The 19,545-nt window shown below is 41.0% G+C and overlaps 2 protein-coding genes across 2 annotated transcripts; one reads left to right on the top strand and one right to left on the bottom strand.

The window, feature by feature from the left end:
- Positions 1 to 263: 263 nt before the first annotated feature.
- Positions 264 to 4,138, top strand: LOC128571177 (DNA excision repair protein ERCC-6-like). The gene is given in 5 exon segments (XM_053570829.1): positions 264 to 495; positions 498 to 1,466; positions 1,469 to 3,148; positions 3,151 to 3,645; positions 3,786 to 4,138. Coding segments are annotated over 5 exon segments (3,597 nt in total). The 5' UTR covers positions 264 to 395.
- A 6,393-nt stretch (positions 4,139 to 10,531) lies between these two features.
- On the bottom strand, positions 10,532 to 11,588 carry LOC128570320 (hippocampus abundant transcript-like protein 1). The gene is made up of 2 exons (XM_053569303.1): positions 11,493 to 11,588; positions 10,532 to 11,161 (listed from the first exon to the last, which is right to left on the bottom strand). The coding sequence occupies exons 1-2, from the start codon at positions 11,562 to 11,564 to the stop codon at positions 10,532 to 10,534; spliced, it is 702 nt and encodes a 233-aa protein (XP_053425278.1). The 5' UTR covers positions 11,565 to 11,588.
- Positions 11,589 to 19,545: the final 7,957 nt, after the last annotated feature.

Raw genomic sequence — 19,545 nt, forward strand, 5'->3', positions numbered from 1 at the left:
ACACAGAATCACACAGCACATGTGAGGCTATGCAGCTGCGAACCCCTCTCATCAGCACACGTAAGCGCAAGCACACTAGCCTCATGGGCGGTGCTCAGGCCATGGCGCCAAGCTCAGGGCCACCGATTGGCGGGTAGCGAGGCCATCCGTTGGCCCTGCCCACTCCGTTGTGCACAGAGCTCGCGCAGGGCAGGAGGTAACAAACTTCAAGCTCCAAGTTCGGCCCTAGCTACCTGGGATCCAACCCAGGGGTCATGGAGGCCTTAAGCCCAGAGCAGACTGCTCAATACCAGAGATATGTGAAAGAGGCCAAAGAAGCCACTAAGAATGGATATCTGGAAGAAGTATTTAAACTTTTCAGTTTGGCAAAGGACATTTTTCCCAATGAAAAGGTGATGAGCAGAATCCAAAAAATACAGGAAGCCTTGGAGGAGTTGGCAGAACTCCAAGGAGATGAGGAATTTACAGATGTGTGCAATTCTGACCTGCTGCTTTACAAGAACTACACGACCAACTCTTTGAGCATCAGAAGGAAGGTGTAGCTTTCTTCTGTAGACTATATAGGGATGGAAGAAAAGGTGGTATCTTGGCAGATGATATGGGATTGGGCAAGACTGTTCAAATCATTGCTTTCCTTTCTGGTATGTTTGATGCTTCCCTTGTGAATCATGTGCTACTGATCATGCCAACCAATCTTATTAACACATGGGTAAAAGAATTTGTCAAGTGGACTCCAGGAATGACAGTCAAAACCTTTCATGGTCCTAGCAAGGATGAACGTACCAGAAACCTCAATCGGATTCAGCAAAGGAATGGCGTCATTATGACAACATACCAAATGTTAATCAATAATTGGCAACGACTTTCAAGCTTTAATGGCCAAGAGTTTGTGTGGGACTATGTCATCCTTGATGAAGCACATAAAATAAAAACCTCCTCTACTAAGTCAGCAATATGTGCTCATGCAATTCCTGCAATTCATCGTCTCCTCCTCACAGGAACCCCAATCCAGAATAATTTACAAGAACTATGGTCCCTATTAGAATTTGCTTGTCATGGGTCCCTGCTAGGAACGTTAAAAACTTTTAAAATGGAGTATGAAAATCCTATTACTAGAGCAAGAGAGAAGGATGCTACTCCCACGGAAAAAGCCTTGGGATTTAAAATATCTGAAAATTTAATGGCCATCATAAAATCCTATTTTCTCAGGAGGACTAAGGAAGAATTACAAAAGAAAAAGTTAAGCAACCCAGAAGTCAGACTTAGTGAAAAGAATTCAGATATTGGTGCCACTTGTGAAATGCCTTCACTTTCTAGGAAAAATGATTTAATAATTTGGATATGTCTTGTACCTTTACAAGAAGAAATCTATAGGAAATTTGTGTCTTTAGACCATATCAAGGAGTTGTTAATGGAGACACACTCACCATTAGCTGAGCTAGGTGTCTTAAAGAAGCTGTGTGATCACCTAGACTGCTGTCTGCACGGGCTTGTCATTTACTGAATCTAGGGATTGGCAAATTCTCTGCTGAAGATGGAAATGAGGGAGAAGAGTCTCCAATATTCTCCCAATATGATGACATGGATTGTATTGATCAAATAACAGATGAGACGCTGATGGAAGAATCTGGAAAAATGGTATTTCTAATGGATCTGCTTAAGAGATTGCAAGATGAAGGGCATCAAACTCTGGTGTTTTCCCAATCGAGGCAAATTCTAATCATCATCGAACGTCTTTTAAAGAACAGACACTTTAAGACATTGCGAATCGATGGAACAATTACTCATCTTTTGGAAAGAGAAAAAAGAATTAACTTATTCCAGCAAAATAAAGATTACTCTGTTTTTCTGCTTACCACTCAAATAGGTGGTGTTGGTTTAACGTTAACTGCAGCAACTAGGGTGGTCATTTTCGACCCTAGCTGGAATCCTGCCACTGATGCCCAAGCTGTGGATAGAGTTTACCGAATTGGACAAAAAGAAAATGTTGTGGTTTATAGGCTAATCACGTGTGGGACTGTAGAGGAAAAAATATATAGAAGACAGGTGTTCAAGGACTCATTAATTAGACAAACTACTGGTGAAAAGAAGAACCCTTTCCGATATTTTAGTAAACAAGAATTAAGAGAGCTCTTTACAATTGAAGATTTTCAGAAGTCTGTAACTCAGCTGCAGCTTCAGTCTTTGCATGCTGTGCAAAGGAGATCTGATAAGAAACTAGACGAACATATTGCCTACCTGCACTCTTTAGGGATAGCTGGAATCTCAGACCATGATTTGATGTACATGTGTGATCTCTCTGCTAAAGAAGAGTTTGATGTGATAGAAGAACCTCAGTATATTCAACAAAGGGTTCAGAAAGTTCAATTCCTTGTTGAATTAGAGTCTCAAAATGCAAAGCTCCTGATGGAACAAAGAACTAGAAATGAGGGGACCTGGCTAAGAGAACCTATGTTTCCTCCTCAAACAAAGAAAAAATGCCCCAAATTGAATAATCCACGGCCTCAGCTTTCACCTCTTTTAACCACCCATCATATTCAGGAAGATATCAGTTCCCAAATGGCAAACGTAATCATTGATGATCTGCCAGAAGAGGGTGAGAAAGATGATTTCTCCAGTATTAAGACAAACATTACCATCCTGCAAGATTGTTGGCACCCACCTGAAAATACATTTGATACCGATTCTATAGCTACTTTACCCAAGGGGTTTGGAAGTTTAGAAGAAACTTGGAATGCCTCATTATTGAGATTTTCAAGAAGCTTTGCAACTGAAAAGGAGCCTCTACCAAAAGAAGCCTTACAAGAGGAGTCTACACAAGAGGCACAGCAAACTTCAGGAAGTTTTAATTATTCACTTAGCAAATCAATTAAAGCTGATCTCAAGCCAAATGTAGGTCAGCTAAAGGATGATGAGATTTTACATCAGCACAATCCTTGGCCCATTAGTCCCATAACAAATGAAAATCAAAACACAGAATCAAATGTATCTGCTATTGAAACAGCTGATGACTTGTCAGCATCCCATAGTGCACTGCAGGATGCGCAAGCACATGAGGCCAAATTGGAAGAGAAACTTTCCACATCTTCTCCACAATATGCATGTGATTTCAATCTTTTCTTGGAAGATTCCTCAGGCAATGGACAAAATCCTCCCAGTCTTTAGAACATATGGAGAAAACGGATAGCTTATGTGACTCTGCAGCTAATTCCAGAGCTGAGTTTGTACCTAGTAAAACATGTCTCAGTTGGGATTTTACCAAGAAAGATGATGAAGCAGAAGAAGTAACAGTTAATGTGAAAATCAGAAGTAAAGTTAGAAGTATTGTTTCAGATGGTGAAGATGAAGATAAGTCTTTTAAAGGTATCTCAAGCACAAATTCATTCTTCACATCTCCCTTTCCATTCTCATCTCTGAAACAATTTGATGCTTCAACTCCCCGAAATAACATTAGTCCACCTGGAAGATTCTTTTCCCCTATAATGTCCAATAGTGTAAACAAGCCTATAAACTCTATAAGATCTCTGGCTTCTAGGAGATCTCTTGTTAATATGGTTTTAGAACATGTGGAGGATATGGAGGAAAGACTTGACAACAGCGGTGAAGCAAAGAGTGTTAAAGATTATCCAGAAGAGGGCGGCGCCTGTGGCTCAGCGGGTAGGGCGCCGGTCCCATATGCCGGAGGTGGTGGGTTCAAACCCAGCCCCGGCCAAATTAAAAAAAAAAAAAAAAAAAAAAAGACATCTGAATTGAAAAAAAAAAAAAAAAAGATTATCCAGAAGAAGAGGCAGAAGAAAGCAGTGGGGAAGCCTCTGAGTATACAGAAGAGGATGCTTCTGGAGAAACACTGTCTTCAGAAGACAAGTCTAGCTTATTAACTATGTCTAAGCCCAGTACTTTAGCTCAGGAAACCTCTCTTGCTGAGCCTGAGCCATTATCTAGTGATTCTTCCCAGAATGAAACAGTGGAGTCTGTGAACGACTATGAGACTCTTATAATGCGTGGAAAAGAACTGAAAGAGTGTGGAAAATTACAGGAGGCCCTAAACTGCTTAGTTAAAGCACTTGACATAAAAAGTGCAGATCCTGAAGTCATGCTTATGACTTTAAGTTTGTATAAGCAACTTAATAACAATTGAGAAATAACCTATGTATTGTAAAGTGAAACTGAGTATGAGGTAATTTTTGTGTCTGTAATTGGATTCTTTAGTTGGAGGCATGAAATATTCAAACTTAGGTGTGAGAAACATCTCAGAAAGCAACTTCTGGCTCTACCACCTGGCTCCTCCTCCCCACACATATATTCTGGCTGTGAGTACTAGCTCAATATTTCTTCAATTGAATATTCTTAAATTTTCCTTATAGGCATATTCTATACACTTAACTATGTTATTTCTATAGAAAACATAATACACCTCAGAGGTAGGAGATTGGAGGGGACACTTACACATAATGACATTTGGGACAAACTGGTCATCAAATTTTTCTACATGGAAGCCCTACTAGTCAACAAGACCAGTCCAAGTCTAATCAACCTGTAAGTGCCTTGCTCTCAAATATAAATGGGCACCAGGCTTTGGGGGAGCTGACAACTTGAGAGAGGCTAAGACAAACAAGAAGAAAGGAATCAGGGAAAAAAAAGATACAAAGCAAGGGGTAAGAGAAAACTTTAAGAAAATTATAATACTGATAATCAATGACTTTAGATGAAAAAAAAAGAGACTGCTACTTTCCCAAAAGGGACAGAGAATAATAAACTCTTAAAGATTTAAATATTACAGATTTTTTAATTATTAAATAAAAAGATAAAGAGACGGACACTAGGAAAGATCAGAAAAGCAGAAGATTAATCCAATGGCCAGTATCCACCTAATCCCAAAAACAGAACAAAAAAGTGATAAATATCAGGCACAATGACGTGTGCCCCTAGTCCCAGCTTCAAAGGAGGCTGAGATGGAAGGACCGATGAGCCCAGGAGATCGAGTGCTTCCTGAACAACATAGCAAGACCCCATCTCTAAAGAAAAAATTATGAGGAAGAAACTATCAAAGAAATACTTCAAGAAAATTTTCCAAGACCAAAGGACACAATTGTCAGAATTGAAAAAGCCCACCAAGTATGCAACACACTGAATAAAAGTATCTCATTTGTAAAATTTTAGAACATTATGGATAAAAAAAAAAAAAAATCACAAACTATCTTAAAAACTTCCATAAAAAAAGGTCACTCAAAAAAAAAAAAAAAAAACGAGGAAATGAGGATTGCATCAGATTTTTAAACAACAATACTGGAAGCTAGAAAAAAGTAGAGTAATACCTTACAAACTCTGAGAAAAATGATTTTTAGTATAAAATTCTATACCCATTTAAACTATCAATTATGAAAGTAGAAAAAAAGGAGCAGACCTTATAAAATATGACTTTTACTCTTTGCTTATAAAACCATAGGAAAATGAGCTTTACTATAGTTATGAAATGTTCTCATTATATTGAGAGTGTGAAGAGACAGCAAGAGGTGATAAATTTAAAACTCTCATCTCCCCATAATAAACACATCTAAAAGTGACTAATCAAGAGAGCAGTGTGTCTATATTATTTAGAAATATGGAGGTAAATATAAGAAGATAAAAGATTAAAAGCTAAAAGTGTCTGCTTCTGGGGAGATGGAAAATGCTATTAAGCAGGAGAAAGTTAAGTGTTTTTAAAAATAAGTCCTTTAGCACTACTTCACTTTTTGGAATTATGGGCATGAACTCTAACATAGTAAAAATATTTTTCTAAAATGTAGGACTTCTTGGTAAACTCTTTTTCTTCCATCTAGTATTTTTTCATAATTGTAACATTAAATCTGTGTACAATGATGGGAGACTAAGGCATTAATGGTGAGTGAAAGATATCTCCATTCCAAAGTGATTGCTGAGGCACAGAACAGACCCAACAGCCTAAACAATGAGCACCAAAGATGTTTTTCATAATTTCTGACATCCAGAACTCTTTGAATAGCCTTCTCAAGTTTAGAAACATTTCCACCAGAGGTCTACTGGCTTGTTAGGTCAGAACCTTGCCTTCCCAAGTCTTCACTGCAGCCAGGGTACAGGCATGAGGATCCAGTATAGAGAAAAGTGATGTGAAAAAGGAAGCTCCAGGCTGATCATGGTGGCCTGTAATCCCAGCACTCTGGGAGGCTGAGGCAGGGGGATTGCTTGAGTTTAGGAGTTTGAGCCCAGCCTGAGCAAAAGCGAGACCCCATTTCTACTACAATTAGAAAAACTGAGGCAAGAGGATCACTTAAGACCAAAAGTTTGAGGTTGCTGTGAGCTCTGATGATGCCAGGGCACTCTACCCAGGGCCACAAAGTAAGACTCTGTCTCAAAGAAAAAACAAAGAAAGAAACAAGGAAGCATCACCTGAGAGATATTCTAGCAGAATGGAAAGGCATGCTGGTTCCAGCCAGTCCCCAAAGCTGCAACAGCAAAAGTCTTAGTAGTTATCATGGTAGGCCCAGCATCAGCAGCATGGGCCACGCTGTCCATACAAACTGGGGAAAGCGACTGGTCAGCCCATGTTGCTGGGCTTTGTTTGTGGCTATGTTGCTAAAAGCTTGATTTTCCAACCTCTTTCATGATTTTGTAAGCTACCTGCTATCTTTTGCTAAATTCCTCTTCTGTTTAAATTAGCTAGGGTAGAGTTCTTTATTTGCTACTAACAACCTTGTAGGGAGCTAGACTAGCACAGCCTGGGAGATTTATGGGGGAACAAGAGAACATCAGAAAATATTGAAATGACAAGATCCAGAGGAAACTTCCTGGCAGCAACTAAAGCAGGAGGAAAGGAAAACAGCAGATGAGCATGGTGGCTTGAGGGCTGAATTAAAGAACACTCCAAGATGCCATGTGGAGGCTTCCTGAACTCATTGCAATAAATTTTAGGACAAACTGGAATTCCAACAAAGCAGATAAAGGTAGTGCCAGAAAATAAATAGTCTTATTATTGTTACTATGGGGCTAGTTTCATCCCCACACTGGTGTGTCCAAGATGCATAGTGTATATTAGTCAAAAACCTGGAAGCCAATCTACATGTCACATTCAGATAGTCTTCTGCTCAAAGCCTGCAATGGCTCCCATCTCACATGATGCTGCCCTCACCATTAACTCCCTGACCTTATGTCCTCCCTCCTTCACTCCTTATGTCCCAGCTGCTGTCCCAGCTTTTCTCCAAATATACTAGCCATGGCCTGATCTCAGGGCCCTCTCTCTGGAGCATCTTTCCCCAGATATTCACATAGGTCAGTACTTCTTCCTTTCTCCAAGAGCTTAAATGCAGCTTGCCCTGACCACCCTATTTTAAATTCTACCTTTCCCAAATGCTCCCCAAACCCTTGCTTTATTTTTTTGTGATAGCACTCGATATCAAATTCACCATATGATTTACTTATTCAGCTTATTGACCTTCTCCATCAATGAGATGGAGTATGTTGAATCTTCAACGAAGTGATTTGTTCCTTTCTAGTTCCTTTATCAACTGATCTTACAAGAAAGCAAAGTATTTTTTGCAGCTCAACATAGCTGAATTTAAAATAGTGGAAGGCCCACTGGCCTGAGGACAACAGGCCTTGCCTTTCACTTGGATTGAAGTCTGCAGGGTAATGAGCATGGCAGGCTGACTCCATCCCTGATTAATGATCTTCTGTGGCCATTAGCAAACAACTTAAACACCACCAATCTCTGCTCTCAGGAGCCATCTAAACCCACTTAAGAGCCAAAAAGATCAGATTCCATTATGTTCTTCACATCTGAAATTGCCGATATAGGAAAGAAAACTCCGGAATACACACAAACATCCATACACACACAGCTCTATACATAACAGGTAAGAAGTCCCTTTTCTTCCAAATTTTACAAGCTGACTCCATACCAGGCCTTAATTATAACTGATATCCAAAAATGTGAATGGACATTACTCCCAATACAGAATTCCACTCACATTAACATCCCCAACAGTGTCCACATTTGGAAATGAGAGGGAAGTGTGTGCTTCCAGGAGGCTGGTCAGTGCTGCCAAGAAAAGAGAACTAGCACCTGCATCACCCCCCTCAACAGCATGCTCATGCCTGGCCCGTATGAGGGCCACTTGGGATCTGTAAGCTTCCTCCCAGTGAGTGAAGCCTCCACCCAGGCTGGGTTGCAGGAGCATTCTCAGTGCATACAAAGGCAAGGTGGCTCCACATGGTGGGATGTAAAGCAAAAGGAAATGAGACACTATGCTGTCTTAGTCCATTCGGGCTGCTAAAACAAAATACCATAGACTAAGTGGGTTATCAACTTCAGAAGTTTATTTCTCACAGATCTGAAGGCTGAGAAGTCTAAGATCAAGACAAATTCAGTGTCTGGCATGGTCATCTTCATAGAAGCCATCTTCTTGCTGTGTCTTCACATGCAGAAGAGGTGAGGGAGCTCTCTGGGGCCTCTTTGGGCACTAGTCCCATTTGGGAAGGCTCACCTTCATTACCTTCTCAGCTCCCAAAGATCCCCGTCTCCAAACTCCATCCCATCAACGTATGAATTTAAGGACAGGAACATTCAGACCCCAGCACGTGGCAGAACAAACAGCACATGTAAACAAGGAAGCTTTGGAATCATTAGGTCTAAGGAAGCCGTCAGAGAAGACAGAACAAAACCAAGGCTAGAAATTCTACCCAAACCCATGGAAGATGCAGCAGCTGAGGCCCCTGGTCACGAGCACACAGAGGAGGACAATGTTCCTGGAACCCTGAACCCTCGTTCTAGAGCAGGAAGGGGACCACTGAGGATCCGAAACCACACCAGACTCTCAGAAAAAGTCACGGAGGAGGCAGGGCCTAGTAAGTCCATGTGGGCCACCAGAGGTGAAGGGAGAGCCCAGCCCATGATCCAGGGCGAGATGAGGATGTTGAGTGAGCATGTGCTGGACCCGACACGCAAGGCTTGCCACTGGACAGGTGTGCAAAATTGAATTTGATAATCCAAAATTCTAAGTACACTGAGTGATGATTTTTTTTTAAAGTATCCATTGCAAATTTATTATCTATTAGGAAGCTTAACCTAAAAACCAACAGCATAGTAAAAAGATATGTTATCTCTGTTCATAGCAGAACAGGTTTCAAAATATATTTTCTTTTGAATGTATTCAGTCAGTACACAATCCTTTATAAAAGTTGTATATATTTTTTTCTGTCAACACCTTCATTACATTTATAAATACAAGATTTACACAGCACCCCATCAAAAAAAAAAAATTAAAACCCCTTACAAATATCTACATATATGTCATACCTATAAAACTTTCAAAGGAGTGCTCTGTTAAAGGTAGGCCTTAGTTACTGATCCATTTACTGATGCAGCAAAATACATATAAATCTGTAAAGTTTTCTTTGTCCATAAAACGCCTCCGAAAATTAGCAAGACACTTTTTGTGAAACTGAGCTTCACTAAGCCATAATATTTTAGAAAGGAATTTCATGTGCATATTCCCATGAGATTCAAAAGTCGAACAAACAGTCTGAAATAAAAATTAAAAACAAATGCATACTACAGAGCAGCTAAGACAGGAGTGTGATGGATGTGAAGCAGGACATAGGAGACGTGGGAAAGAGCAAACAGTGTGAGTCAGAACTTGGATATATAAACTCCACTGGCATTTAGGTACTAACTCTCACCCTTATTTAGGAATTTTCAAATTATTAAAAAACACCCTCCAATTTCTATGTTGCTACCAGAATGCTTAATGTGTTTTCTTCTGTAAAATCATCTTCGAACTGACGAGGACACTAGGTCCAGGAATCTGAAGTGTGATTTCTATACAATTTAAATTCATAAGAAAAGTATACTTTATGTAGTAAAGGTGATCATTGATCAGCATTATTAATGTCCAGAGAGATGTATGTATGTTGAATCTCGTTTTAGCCAAGAATTGGAAGTAGAGAAAAGGAGAGTAAAACTAGGTTTTCAGTTGACCTTTGAACAAAGACAAATAGATCCCTGATACTGAGTGACTCAAGAGTGACCACTCAGGGCTGAGAAAAAATAAATTCAGACAAAGAGAAAGAAAAAAACATAAGGAATTCTTTACGTGCAATCTTGCCACAGACAGCAGTCCTAGAACAATCCTGCACCTTCTGCTGAGAAGGCCATGGAAAGACTGCTGTCACTCTCACTCTGGAGTTATTACAGGAAAGCCATTGTTTTTTACATTTAAGTTTCACGTTATTTTCAAGGATGTATTTCAAATCTTATCTGTGCACACAAAGAAAAAGAATGCAAGAAAACAAACAAACCAATAAGAGGAGGAAGAGCAAGGGTGGAAGGATGGGGGGGAATCATTTATCAAACTTGGCCCTGAAGGATGCTGCTAGCTTCTCCCCTCCAGCACCAGGATGTCTCCATGTGGTGTGGCTCCCTCCAGGGTGGTCAGAGATGGCATCTGCAGAATCCCCTTTTCTGCTCAATTTACAGCTCAGTGCACTGATTCCCAGGCTCCTCGAAAGAAGAGAGCTCTCAGATACTGCTGTCCTGAAGCAATGGCTCAATGTCCTCATCACTGCCCTGTTCTGGGGTGTTGGTCAGGCTTCCACTGCCACTGTTGCTATGTTTTTGAACTCCACTGGCTTTACTGTATTCAGGGATGAATAAGGCAACCAGAAAAGACATAAGAGCTATACATGCCCCAAGTAAAAATGGTGGGCCTGGGATGACAGCTCCCTGTAGGGGAGCATTGTTAGCATTCGATGTGGGGCCCGATTCAGTGAGTTCCACGTGGAACATGTAGAATATGAAGCCATAAAGTGCTGGCCCCAGGCCACTGCATAGTCCTCTTATTCCAGTTATGATCCCCTGTGCAACTCCTTGCTGATCTGACTCTGCATTCCGAGAGACAAGAGCACTGATTGCTGGAAAAGCGATAATGGACATGGCGGCCACAGTCCCTGCTGCCCACATCATCCAGGCCTGAGATCCAAAACCGTACCAGGCTAATCGGAGCATCTGAAAGCCCAAGCCAAGGAGGACAGTATTCTTATTACCTAATGATCTCATCAAGATGCTAAGAAAGATCATTTGAGCCACAATAGACAGAATTCCTACCATAGCTATGAATGCTGCAATTTTAACTGAGCCAAAACCTAAGACCTACCTGAGATAGAGAAAAAAACTTGAATTCTGTCCAGCTTCAGGAAGGTATGAAAGAAAGACAGTGATGCAGATTAGTAAGACAGTAGAATCTTTTCCAACTTTTTTCAGTGACGCAAAAAGGTCTGCTTGTTTCCAAGAAATCTGAGCTCCCCAGGAAACTGGTCTCATTTTCTCAGGCAGAGATTCTGGAACAGCCATTAAGATGAAGCAAATGTCTAAAAGAGCCACCACTGTGGCCACTAACAACCAGGCTGTCTCCGTAACTTGCAGAAAGGTATGCTCCGATGGCTGGGCTGCTGTCCAGACTAGCTGCCAAGGTGGCTGAGACCCATCCATAAGCAGCACTTCGCTGGTGCTCTTGAGTGACATCAGCTACATAGGCAAATATCACAGAGAACATGACTGAGAAGACTCCAGACACAGAAATCATGGCAGAATACCACCATGGGCTGATCCTCATCAGTGGGATTGGGAAGCAGGTAAAGATGACAGTGCCAAGGATAAAGGGCTTCCTCCCCCACACGTCAGACAGAGCACCTAGAGCGGGGCACTCAGAAAAGAGCAGGCTCTTCACACCTTGAACGAGACCATTCATAGGGACTATGTGTTAAGGAAATGTTTCGTGTAGAACAGTCAACAATGGAGTGGTCAACGGGCCCCATGCAAAGAATTCAAGGAAGATGACAATAACAGCCTGGTATACACTTGGTCGGCCAAAGCCTTGTAGCCAACTGCTGCCCAGCGCGCCCGCGCGCTTCTCCGGCGCGGCTCGCACCTGGGACTCCAAGGCCACCTTCTCCTCCAGCTCCCGCGGCAGCTTCACGCTGGTGCCAGGGCCATGCCCGCGCCAGCTCGGGGAGCTCCGGGACGACCTGGACGCCTTCATGGGCTCCGCGGCCCGCGGCGTCGCTGAGGGCGGAGGGGGCAGCCGAGGCTGAAGCCGAGGAGGAGCAGGAAGAAGGCAGTTCCAGAGCCGGCAGCAGCGCAGAAGGGACGCACCGGTACCGGCTCTCAGGGCGGCTGGCAGCAGCGTCAGTGGCGGGCGGGGTGGTCCCTTTTAAAAGAACTTCTCATGATGTAAATCATCTCTGAGCTGCGGTATAACACTAGATCTCCAGATATTTTAATTTCTTGAAGCAAGTCAAACAAGTACACAAATAGAAAGAACCACTTCTGGCACTTCTGACACTTCGGGCACCCTCCCTGCTGGAAGAGGGTGTAGGTACAGATAGGCCGCCCAGACAGAACAAGGAGAAAACAACACCTCCCGGAACCAGAGGGCAGGAGAAATCTCTCTCCTGTGGTCCTGAGGTGAATCGCAATCTTGAGACCCTAACACGTATTTTGGATTCACCCCAATTGGTTATCTGCATAAAATACCTCAAGAGAGTCTCTTTGTAATATGTTTTGGTTTTAATTTACAAATAATCATTGCATATATTTACAAGGTACAGTGCGATGTTTTGATATATGCACACATTGTAGAATGAATAAATCAAGCTAATTAACACATGCATCACCTCATCTGCTTGGTTTTTTTTTGCATGTGTGTCAGAAACATTCAAATCTCTTTTAGCGATTTTGAAATATACATTATTGTTGACTGTAGTCCCCATGCTGTACAATTGATCTCCAGAACTTATTCTTCCTGCCTAACTGAATCTTTGTACCCTTCGACCAACATTCTTTAACATGAAACTTTGTGAATCCCACAAAATAATTTATTGAAAGTGCCCCAATTCCTTCTCTGCAGTGCAGGCACCATCTAGATTATTCTGCCTGTAGATACACAACAATAAACAGAGAATATATGAGGAATTCTCCCCGCAAGGCCCCCATTTTCTGCACAGTACAAAGCTCTTGGTGACTCTCAGCTAGCAACCTCAAGAGTGCTCTTATCAGTCTCAAATCCTGTTTGTATTTCAGATTGCTCTGGCCAAATGCTGCTTCTTACTTATCCTCTGGTTTGCAGGCATTTGATATATAATTTTTTAAGTACAGAAGATTTTTGTCATTTGCAATGCCTTTTGGATTTAGTGTTCACAGTTTTGACCATGCTTCAATGGCACCGAAGGTCCATGGCTTGAACTATTTTGCAGTTTCTCTGAGACACAAATTTCTACTCTCTATTCTGGAGGATCAATGGTCCGAACTAAGTCATAAACTCGCCTACTGAATAAACATACCCAAATCTGCATCTCAACACAATTCAATCTCTTTCTGCTTGTTGTCACACATGGTACACAGTAACTTTTATGGGGTGACTAAAGTTTTGTTTGTGTGCTAAGTGGCTCCCACAAGAAAGTCAGCTGCTGGTGCTGAGGATAAATATGAAGCAAAAGTGAAGATGTCTGAGAAAGTGAAGGCCCTTATCAGACAATAGAAATGCAGGATACACCAGGGTAGAATGGCACATTTGGCAGTGTCTATAATCTGAAGGATCCACCATGCAGTCTATACAATAACAATAAGGGCCATTTGTAAAACTGCTGCAGGACATATTATAACCAGCATAAAATAAAAATTGCTCATTGAGTGGGCAGTAAGTCATTTTTGCACAAGTCACTTAAATTTTTCAGTTATACTTATGGGGAAAAGTGTGTGATGTAATGGTGGGGATTCCTATTGAGTTTGAGACACACCTTGACTAGCAAAACATATTTCAACCATTAATTTATTAGGTCTTTATTAACTAGCAGCTGCAGAAGGTTTTGCTTGCCCCAACCGGCTCTGCCAGCTGCGTCTGTGACGTTGCAGCAAGGTCTCTCTAACTCAAGGACCCTGCGCTGACATCGTTCTTGCCCAAGATTACCCTCTGTGTACTCAGATGATAGATAGAATGTTCCTTTTAGTACATTCTTTCACATATTAATTTTCTTTTTGTGCAATAAGTTCTTAAAAATAGCGTGATTCTTTATCATCTTGAAAACTACACCTCTTTGTAACAGCAGCCATCTGCATACACATACATGCATTATTACCAAGAGATCTTCATATTTGATGGGCTTAACCTTCATATTTGATGGGCTTAACCTGCCACTCTCTGAGACACACCAAACTGCTAGATTCTTCTCTCCTCAGAAGAAAATGTTCCCGATTTTCCCCATTTTCTCACAAGTGGGACAGAGAAGTTCCCTGGCCTCTGATGCAACACATGCTTAGTATACTTAACACTCAGGCAGGTTATTTTATAACATCCCCTCCTCCATACAATGAAATTATTTTTGGTAGTAACCATAAAACAAAACAAATAACAATGGCCATAGAAAAGCAAAATGTACTAAGTTTCTTCTATTGAACTTCATAGATATGAAATCACATGGGTAAAATTAAAATAATAAAATATTTCGGCACAAAAAGGGAAAAAAGGAATAGCTTAAAGCTTTTTAAACATGTGCACTCCCCTCTCGGTTTACATGCCCCCACGACTGAGAACATCCACCAGGGGGCAGTGAAGCAAGAAGCTGCCTTGTTGAGATCTTAACCTAACTCTCTCCGCCCATATCATTGTTGGTTTCGTTTTAGGAGGGAATTTAGTCCATCACAGATTTATCCCATGTAGGTTTTTGGATTCATCCCAAGTATCTAACATGTTTGAAATTGTTTTAGTAAACGTGTGCCCAAAATTTCTCCTGGCATAACACAGTGTCCTGGATCTTGCCTGCTTTTTGGCCAAATTAGTGCAGATTCATGTCTGGTTCTCTAAGTACCACACATAATTTCTGAGAAACATCTAATGGCTTATAAAACGTCCCTATAATGTGCTAGTCATTATCTTGACTGTTGTATCTGTTAAGACATATGTCTATGCATAGAATTAGGTCCTCAAGTCAGAAAATCCATGCATAATAATTCTTGTAAGGCACATAAGCCTCTTGGTTCATTCTTTTACATGCCCTCTGGGCCTCTCCCTTTATATGTTTTACAAAAATGTTGATAAATATTTCTTATGCATTGCTATTCCTGGACAATAAAATAAGCTTCTTGCCAATTCACTTATTCAACAAACATTTACTGAGTCGCTGCTCCCTGTCAAGCCCAAGTATGTAAAAGAATGAGTCAAACACAGTCTTTGCCCTCAAGGAACTGAAAGTCTAGTAAGGACCCAGACAACATATAGTTAATTACAATATAGGAGCCCTTGATGAAGCCTTGGCTCCTTGTCATATGACAGTACTTCTCTCTGTGGACTTGGCAAAGATTCTCCAGAAGCCAAAAAAACTGGTTAATTTATACAAATTGCAACAGAAGTGAACGGATGCTTGGGAGTTTGATAGTCTTTCCATTGTGAATTTACTAATTTGTAAAAATCTCTGAGAGGATTTAAAAATACCAACTCCCAGTACCCAAAAGGAGAACAGAAAATATTTAATTGGATGACATCATTGCCAATCTCCATGGTATAAAACAGACAGGTTACACAAGGAAGCAGCCACAGTGACTTGGGTGTGTCCGCAGAGCTTGATGGTGGACTGTCCTCCCCATGTTCCCCCTGGAAAAAGGACTAGGGCTAGTCTGCTCTCCAGCTCTATTAGGATCTTAGAAACAGTGCAGGGAGAAGGGACCTCACCCACAGAGAGTTGAGAAGGCACTGTCATCAAATTCTGATTCTTCTTACTTAATGTTACCTTAAATAGAAAATGTTTCAAAACTCTTATGATAGAAGACCTATGTCCTAGAGTGAGTTCTAAGCCATCTTACTTACTGATCTATGTCAAGAATCTATTCATTAATTTAAGGCCTGTAAAGGAAAAGAGGGTGTCCACTCACATTGGGCCAAAAATTTTTCCCAGATTTGATAGGATGTAGAAAGTTGCAAGAGGCCAGTGGTTTTATCCTAACAAGGAGAAAATGCCCTTTAGGGCCTAGAGCTGTCAAAAAGCTGGGGATGAAAGGAAAACTGAATGAAATTAAATTCCAGAAGACAGTCCTTACTTGTTGAGTAAAGCCTGCCAATTGTTTTTGTCTCTGGAAGCATCTACCAAGTCAAGGCAGAGGAAGAAGGGAACAGTTTGCCAGAGATGGGGACACTTTGGGGGGAAAAGGGAAAAGCAATCAAATGACCATTGTGAGCTGGCAGAGCCTACTAGAATCTGGGGTAATGCCAAAGGCTGAGCCACTTCACTGTGCCAGCCAATTCTCCACCAGTTCTCCACGGGAATTTTGCTTAGGAAGTGGTGGTGCTAGGGCTGGGCTGGGAAGCCAAGAAAGACCGTTCACAAATTCACGGTACAGGTGCATTTCATTGTACTGTCCTTGGCTTTACTGTGCTTCACAGACATCCTGTTTCTTTAAAAAAAATTGAGGGTCTGTGGCAAGCCTGTATCCATCAGGCCTACTGGTGCCATTCTTCCAACAGCAGGTTCTCACATCTTATCTCTATATTAGAGTTGTTTAGTGACACAGTATGTTTTAAATAAGGTGTATTCGTTAGTTTTTTAGATAAAACACTATTGCATGCTGAATAGACCATAGCATAAGATAAACATACTTTTATACATACTGGAAAACTGAAAATTTTGTGTGACTCACTATATTGCACCATCTGCCGTATCATAGTAGTCCTGATCCAAACCCACAATACACACATCTATGAAATGTGCCTTTATTATGATTCCAAACCTCTGCTACAGGGAGGAACTTGATCACTTGATCCCATTATCAAGATATTTGAAACCAGAGATGATCTAAAGCAAATTAAGCAACCAGTAAGCCCTAAGCCAGTTCCATTTCTTAAATAGAAAAAAGAGACCAATACTTTCCTTGGTTTCCCAATGGAGGGAAAAACAATCCCACTGAGGGGAAATATTATCTCTTCCAGACTCTATTGTTATATGTAATGTGGCTCAAAACCAGGAGAAAGGGGAGTTAACACAATTAAGTAGACCAATGGATGACTGAAATAATACAGAGATACTATCTTTAAAATAACTAGTATACATACAATAAATAAACTAGAATATCAACAAATTGGGTGAAAAGATGGGGAATTTCCATAGATAAAGCAAAGCAAAAAAATTGCCAAACTGAAAAATAAAGTATCTAAATTGAAGAACTCATTGGATAACTTTAACAAACTAGACATATCAGCAGACATGATTAATGAACTTGAAGACAGGTTAGTAGAAAATTTCCAGACTCAAGCATAAAGAGAAAACTGTAGCATAAGAGATCTCTGGTACAATATTTTGTGTGTAATTGGAGTCCCAGAAAGAAAGAAAAGAGAGAGTGTCTTAATATTTGAAAGGTTTGAAGATATAATAGCCTTGATTAAAATTATCAACCTGCAGATCCAAGATTACAAAGTCTATGCTGGATAAGGGCAAAGAAACCACACCTATCTATGCTGAAAAGCAAAGATAAAGAAAAAATTTTTAAAGTAGCCAAAAAGGGGTAAAAAATATATATTGCACTCAGGGGAATAATAATAATGAATGACTTCTCATTATAAACAAGAGCAAAATCTGTCAACATTGAATTCTGTACATAGCAAAAGAAAAAAAAAAAGCAGCAGTTTCATAAAGAAAAAATAAAATTTCTGCCTCCAGGAAGATAAAGTAGACATGCATTTCCCTATTTCTACTCATAAGTGCAACTAAAAGTATTATGTATTATATACAGTATAACCTCCATAGTTGGCCACCTCCCTACATTAATCACCTCTTTAAGTTGACCTAATTTTCATAGACTAGACAGGCGCCACATGTACATGCATGTCCATGTTAGTACAGCAGGCCTTTATGTTGACCACATCCATGTGTTGAACAATTTGTTACAGTTCCTTGAGTGGTCAACTTACAGAGGTTCTACTGTATATAAAAGAAATATAATAAGATTCTGAAACATGGGGAAAAGGTAGGCTGGGTAAGGACCACAGGACCCAAGGGGAGATGTGGCAGTGAACTCCCTGGGTTGTCTTTTTGCCTTGTTTATCCCAAATTGGAACCTCCCCCAAAAGCTGGCAACCTGGAAATGCTACAGACAGAAACAATGAAAGCGCTAGCAAAGCCTGACCTCTCTAGCCAAAGGAGCAGGAAAAGGACATCCTAGCAGACAGAAAACTTGTAGACAATAACCACTCTCCTTCAGGCCGCACCTGTGGCTCAGTGAGTAGGGCGCTGGCCCCATATACCATGGGTAGCAGGTTCAAACCCGGCCTCGGCCAAACTGCAACCAAAAAATAGCCGGGCGTTGTGGCGGGCGCCTGTAGTCCCAGCTACTCGGGAGGCTGAGGCAAGAGAATCGCTTAAGCCCAGGAGTTGGAGGTTGCTGTGAGCCGTGTGACGCCACGGCACTCTACCAAGGCAGTAAAGTGAGACTCTGTCTCTACCAAAAAAAAATAAAATAACCACTCTCGTTCAACAAAGCACCACAAAAGAAAATTGTGGGCCCACCTCGCCCACATCAGTAAAGCCCAAGTGGAGAGCCTAAACTTCCACTCTCATGAGATGACAATGAAACATTCCAATACCCCTGCTGGTATAGGTTGGGTCAGAGATGGCCACATTAGGAGTCTGAACTTTCCCCTTTACTTAGAAGTCCTTCCTCCCCACACTAGAATCCAGAGGTAGGAAACCTAGAATTATACCTCCACCTCTCAGTGTAAGGAAGAAGTTCCCATTTCTCTGCCAGAACAATTTCAAAGAAAGCCCACTAAAATACAAGGTTTAAATAAGATCCAGATTTTTAGAAGGTAGTATGAAAATGTCCAGGTGTCAATAGAAAATTACTTGCTCATATTATAACCCAACTCCTACTGTGATACCTAACATCCCTCTTTATCCCTGAGTATGCTAATTAGCCAAAGGCAGGAAATTTTATAAATTTATACCTGTAAGATACCCCAGTAGAGGGTTCTCTACAGAGGTATGACTCTCGGAAAGATTCACTTTGATGAGTCATCCAATCAAAGCTCCATGGGCAACTATGGTACCAAAAATAAAGACACGCATGCAAAAATTCTTCAACTGAAAGTACCAGCACATATCTCCTGCCCAACACACTCTACACTTCCTTGAAATATGGCTTATGTACCATCAACTTGTGTACTCAGCTGGACAAAAATTAAATCATTGTCAGAGACACAGACAGAAGAAAGAGTGATTCTGCTTCTTTACTGCTTGAAATCTTAAAACGTGGCCACACATTATCTGACACACCTTATATTGGGAGGTGAGGTCTGTGTCTCCTCTAACTTGAATACGGGTAGCCTTGTTGTTGTTTTGAACCAACAGAGTACAGCAAAAATGACACTCCTCTAGGATCCCACTATGTAAGAAGAACTATCTGAGACTACTAAGCTAAAGACTCCACATGTAGACAATTCTGGGAAATGTCTCATATCAGCTGAACCCAGGTTTCCAGCCATCCCCACTGGAAAG

The sequence above is a fragment of the Nycticebus coucang genome, chromosome 18, assembly GCF_027406575.1.
Source record: "Nycticebus coucang isolate mNycCou1 chromosome 18, mNycCou1.pri, whole genome shotgun sequence".
Classification (NCBI taxonomy): domain Eukaryota; kingdom Metazoa; phylum Chordata; class Mammalia; order Primates; family Lorisidae; genus Nycticebus; species Nycticebus coucang.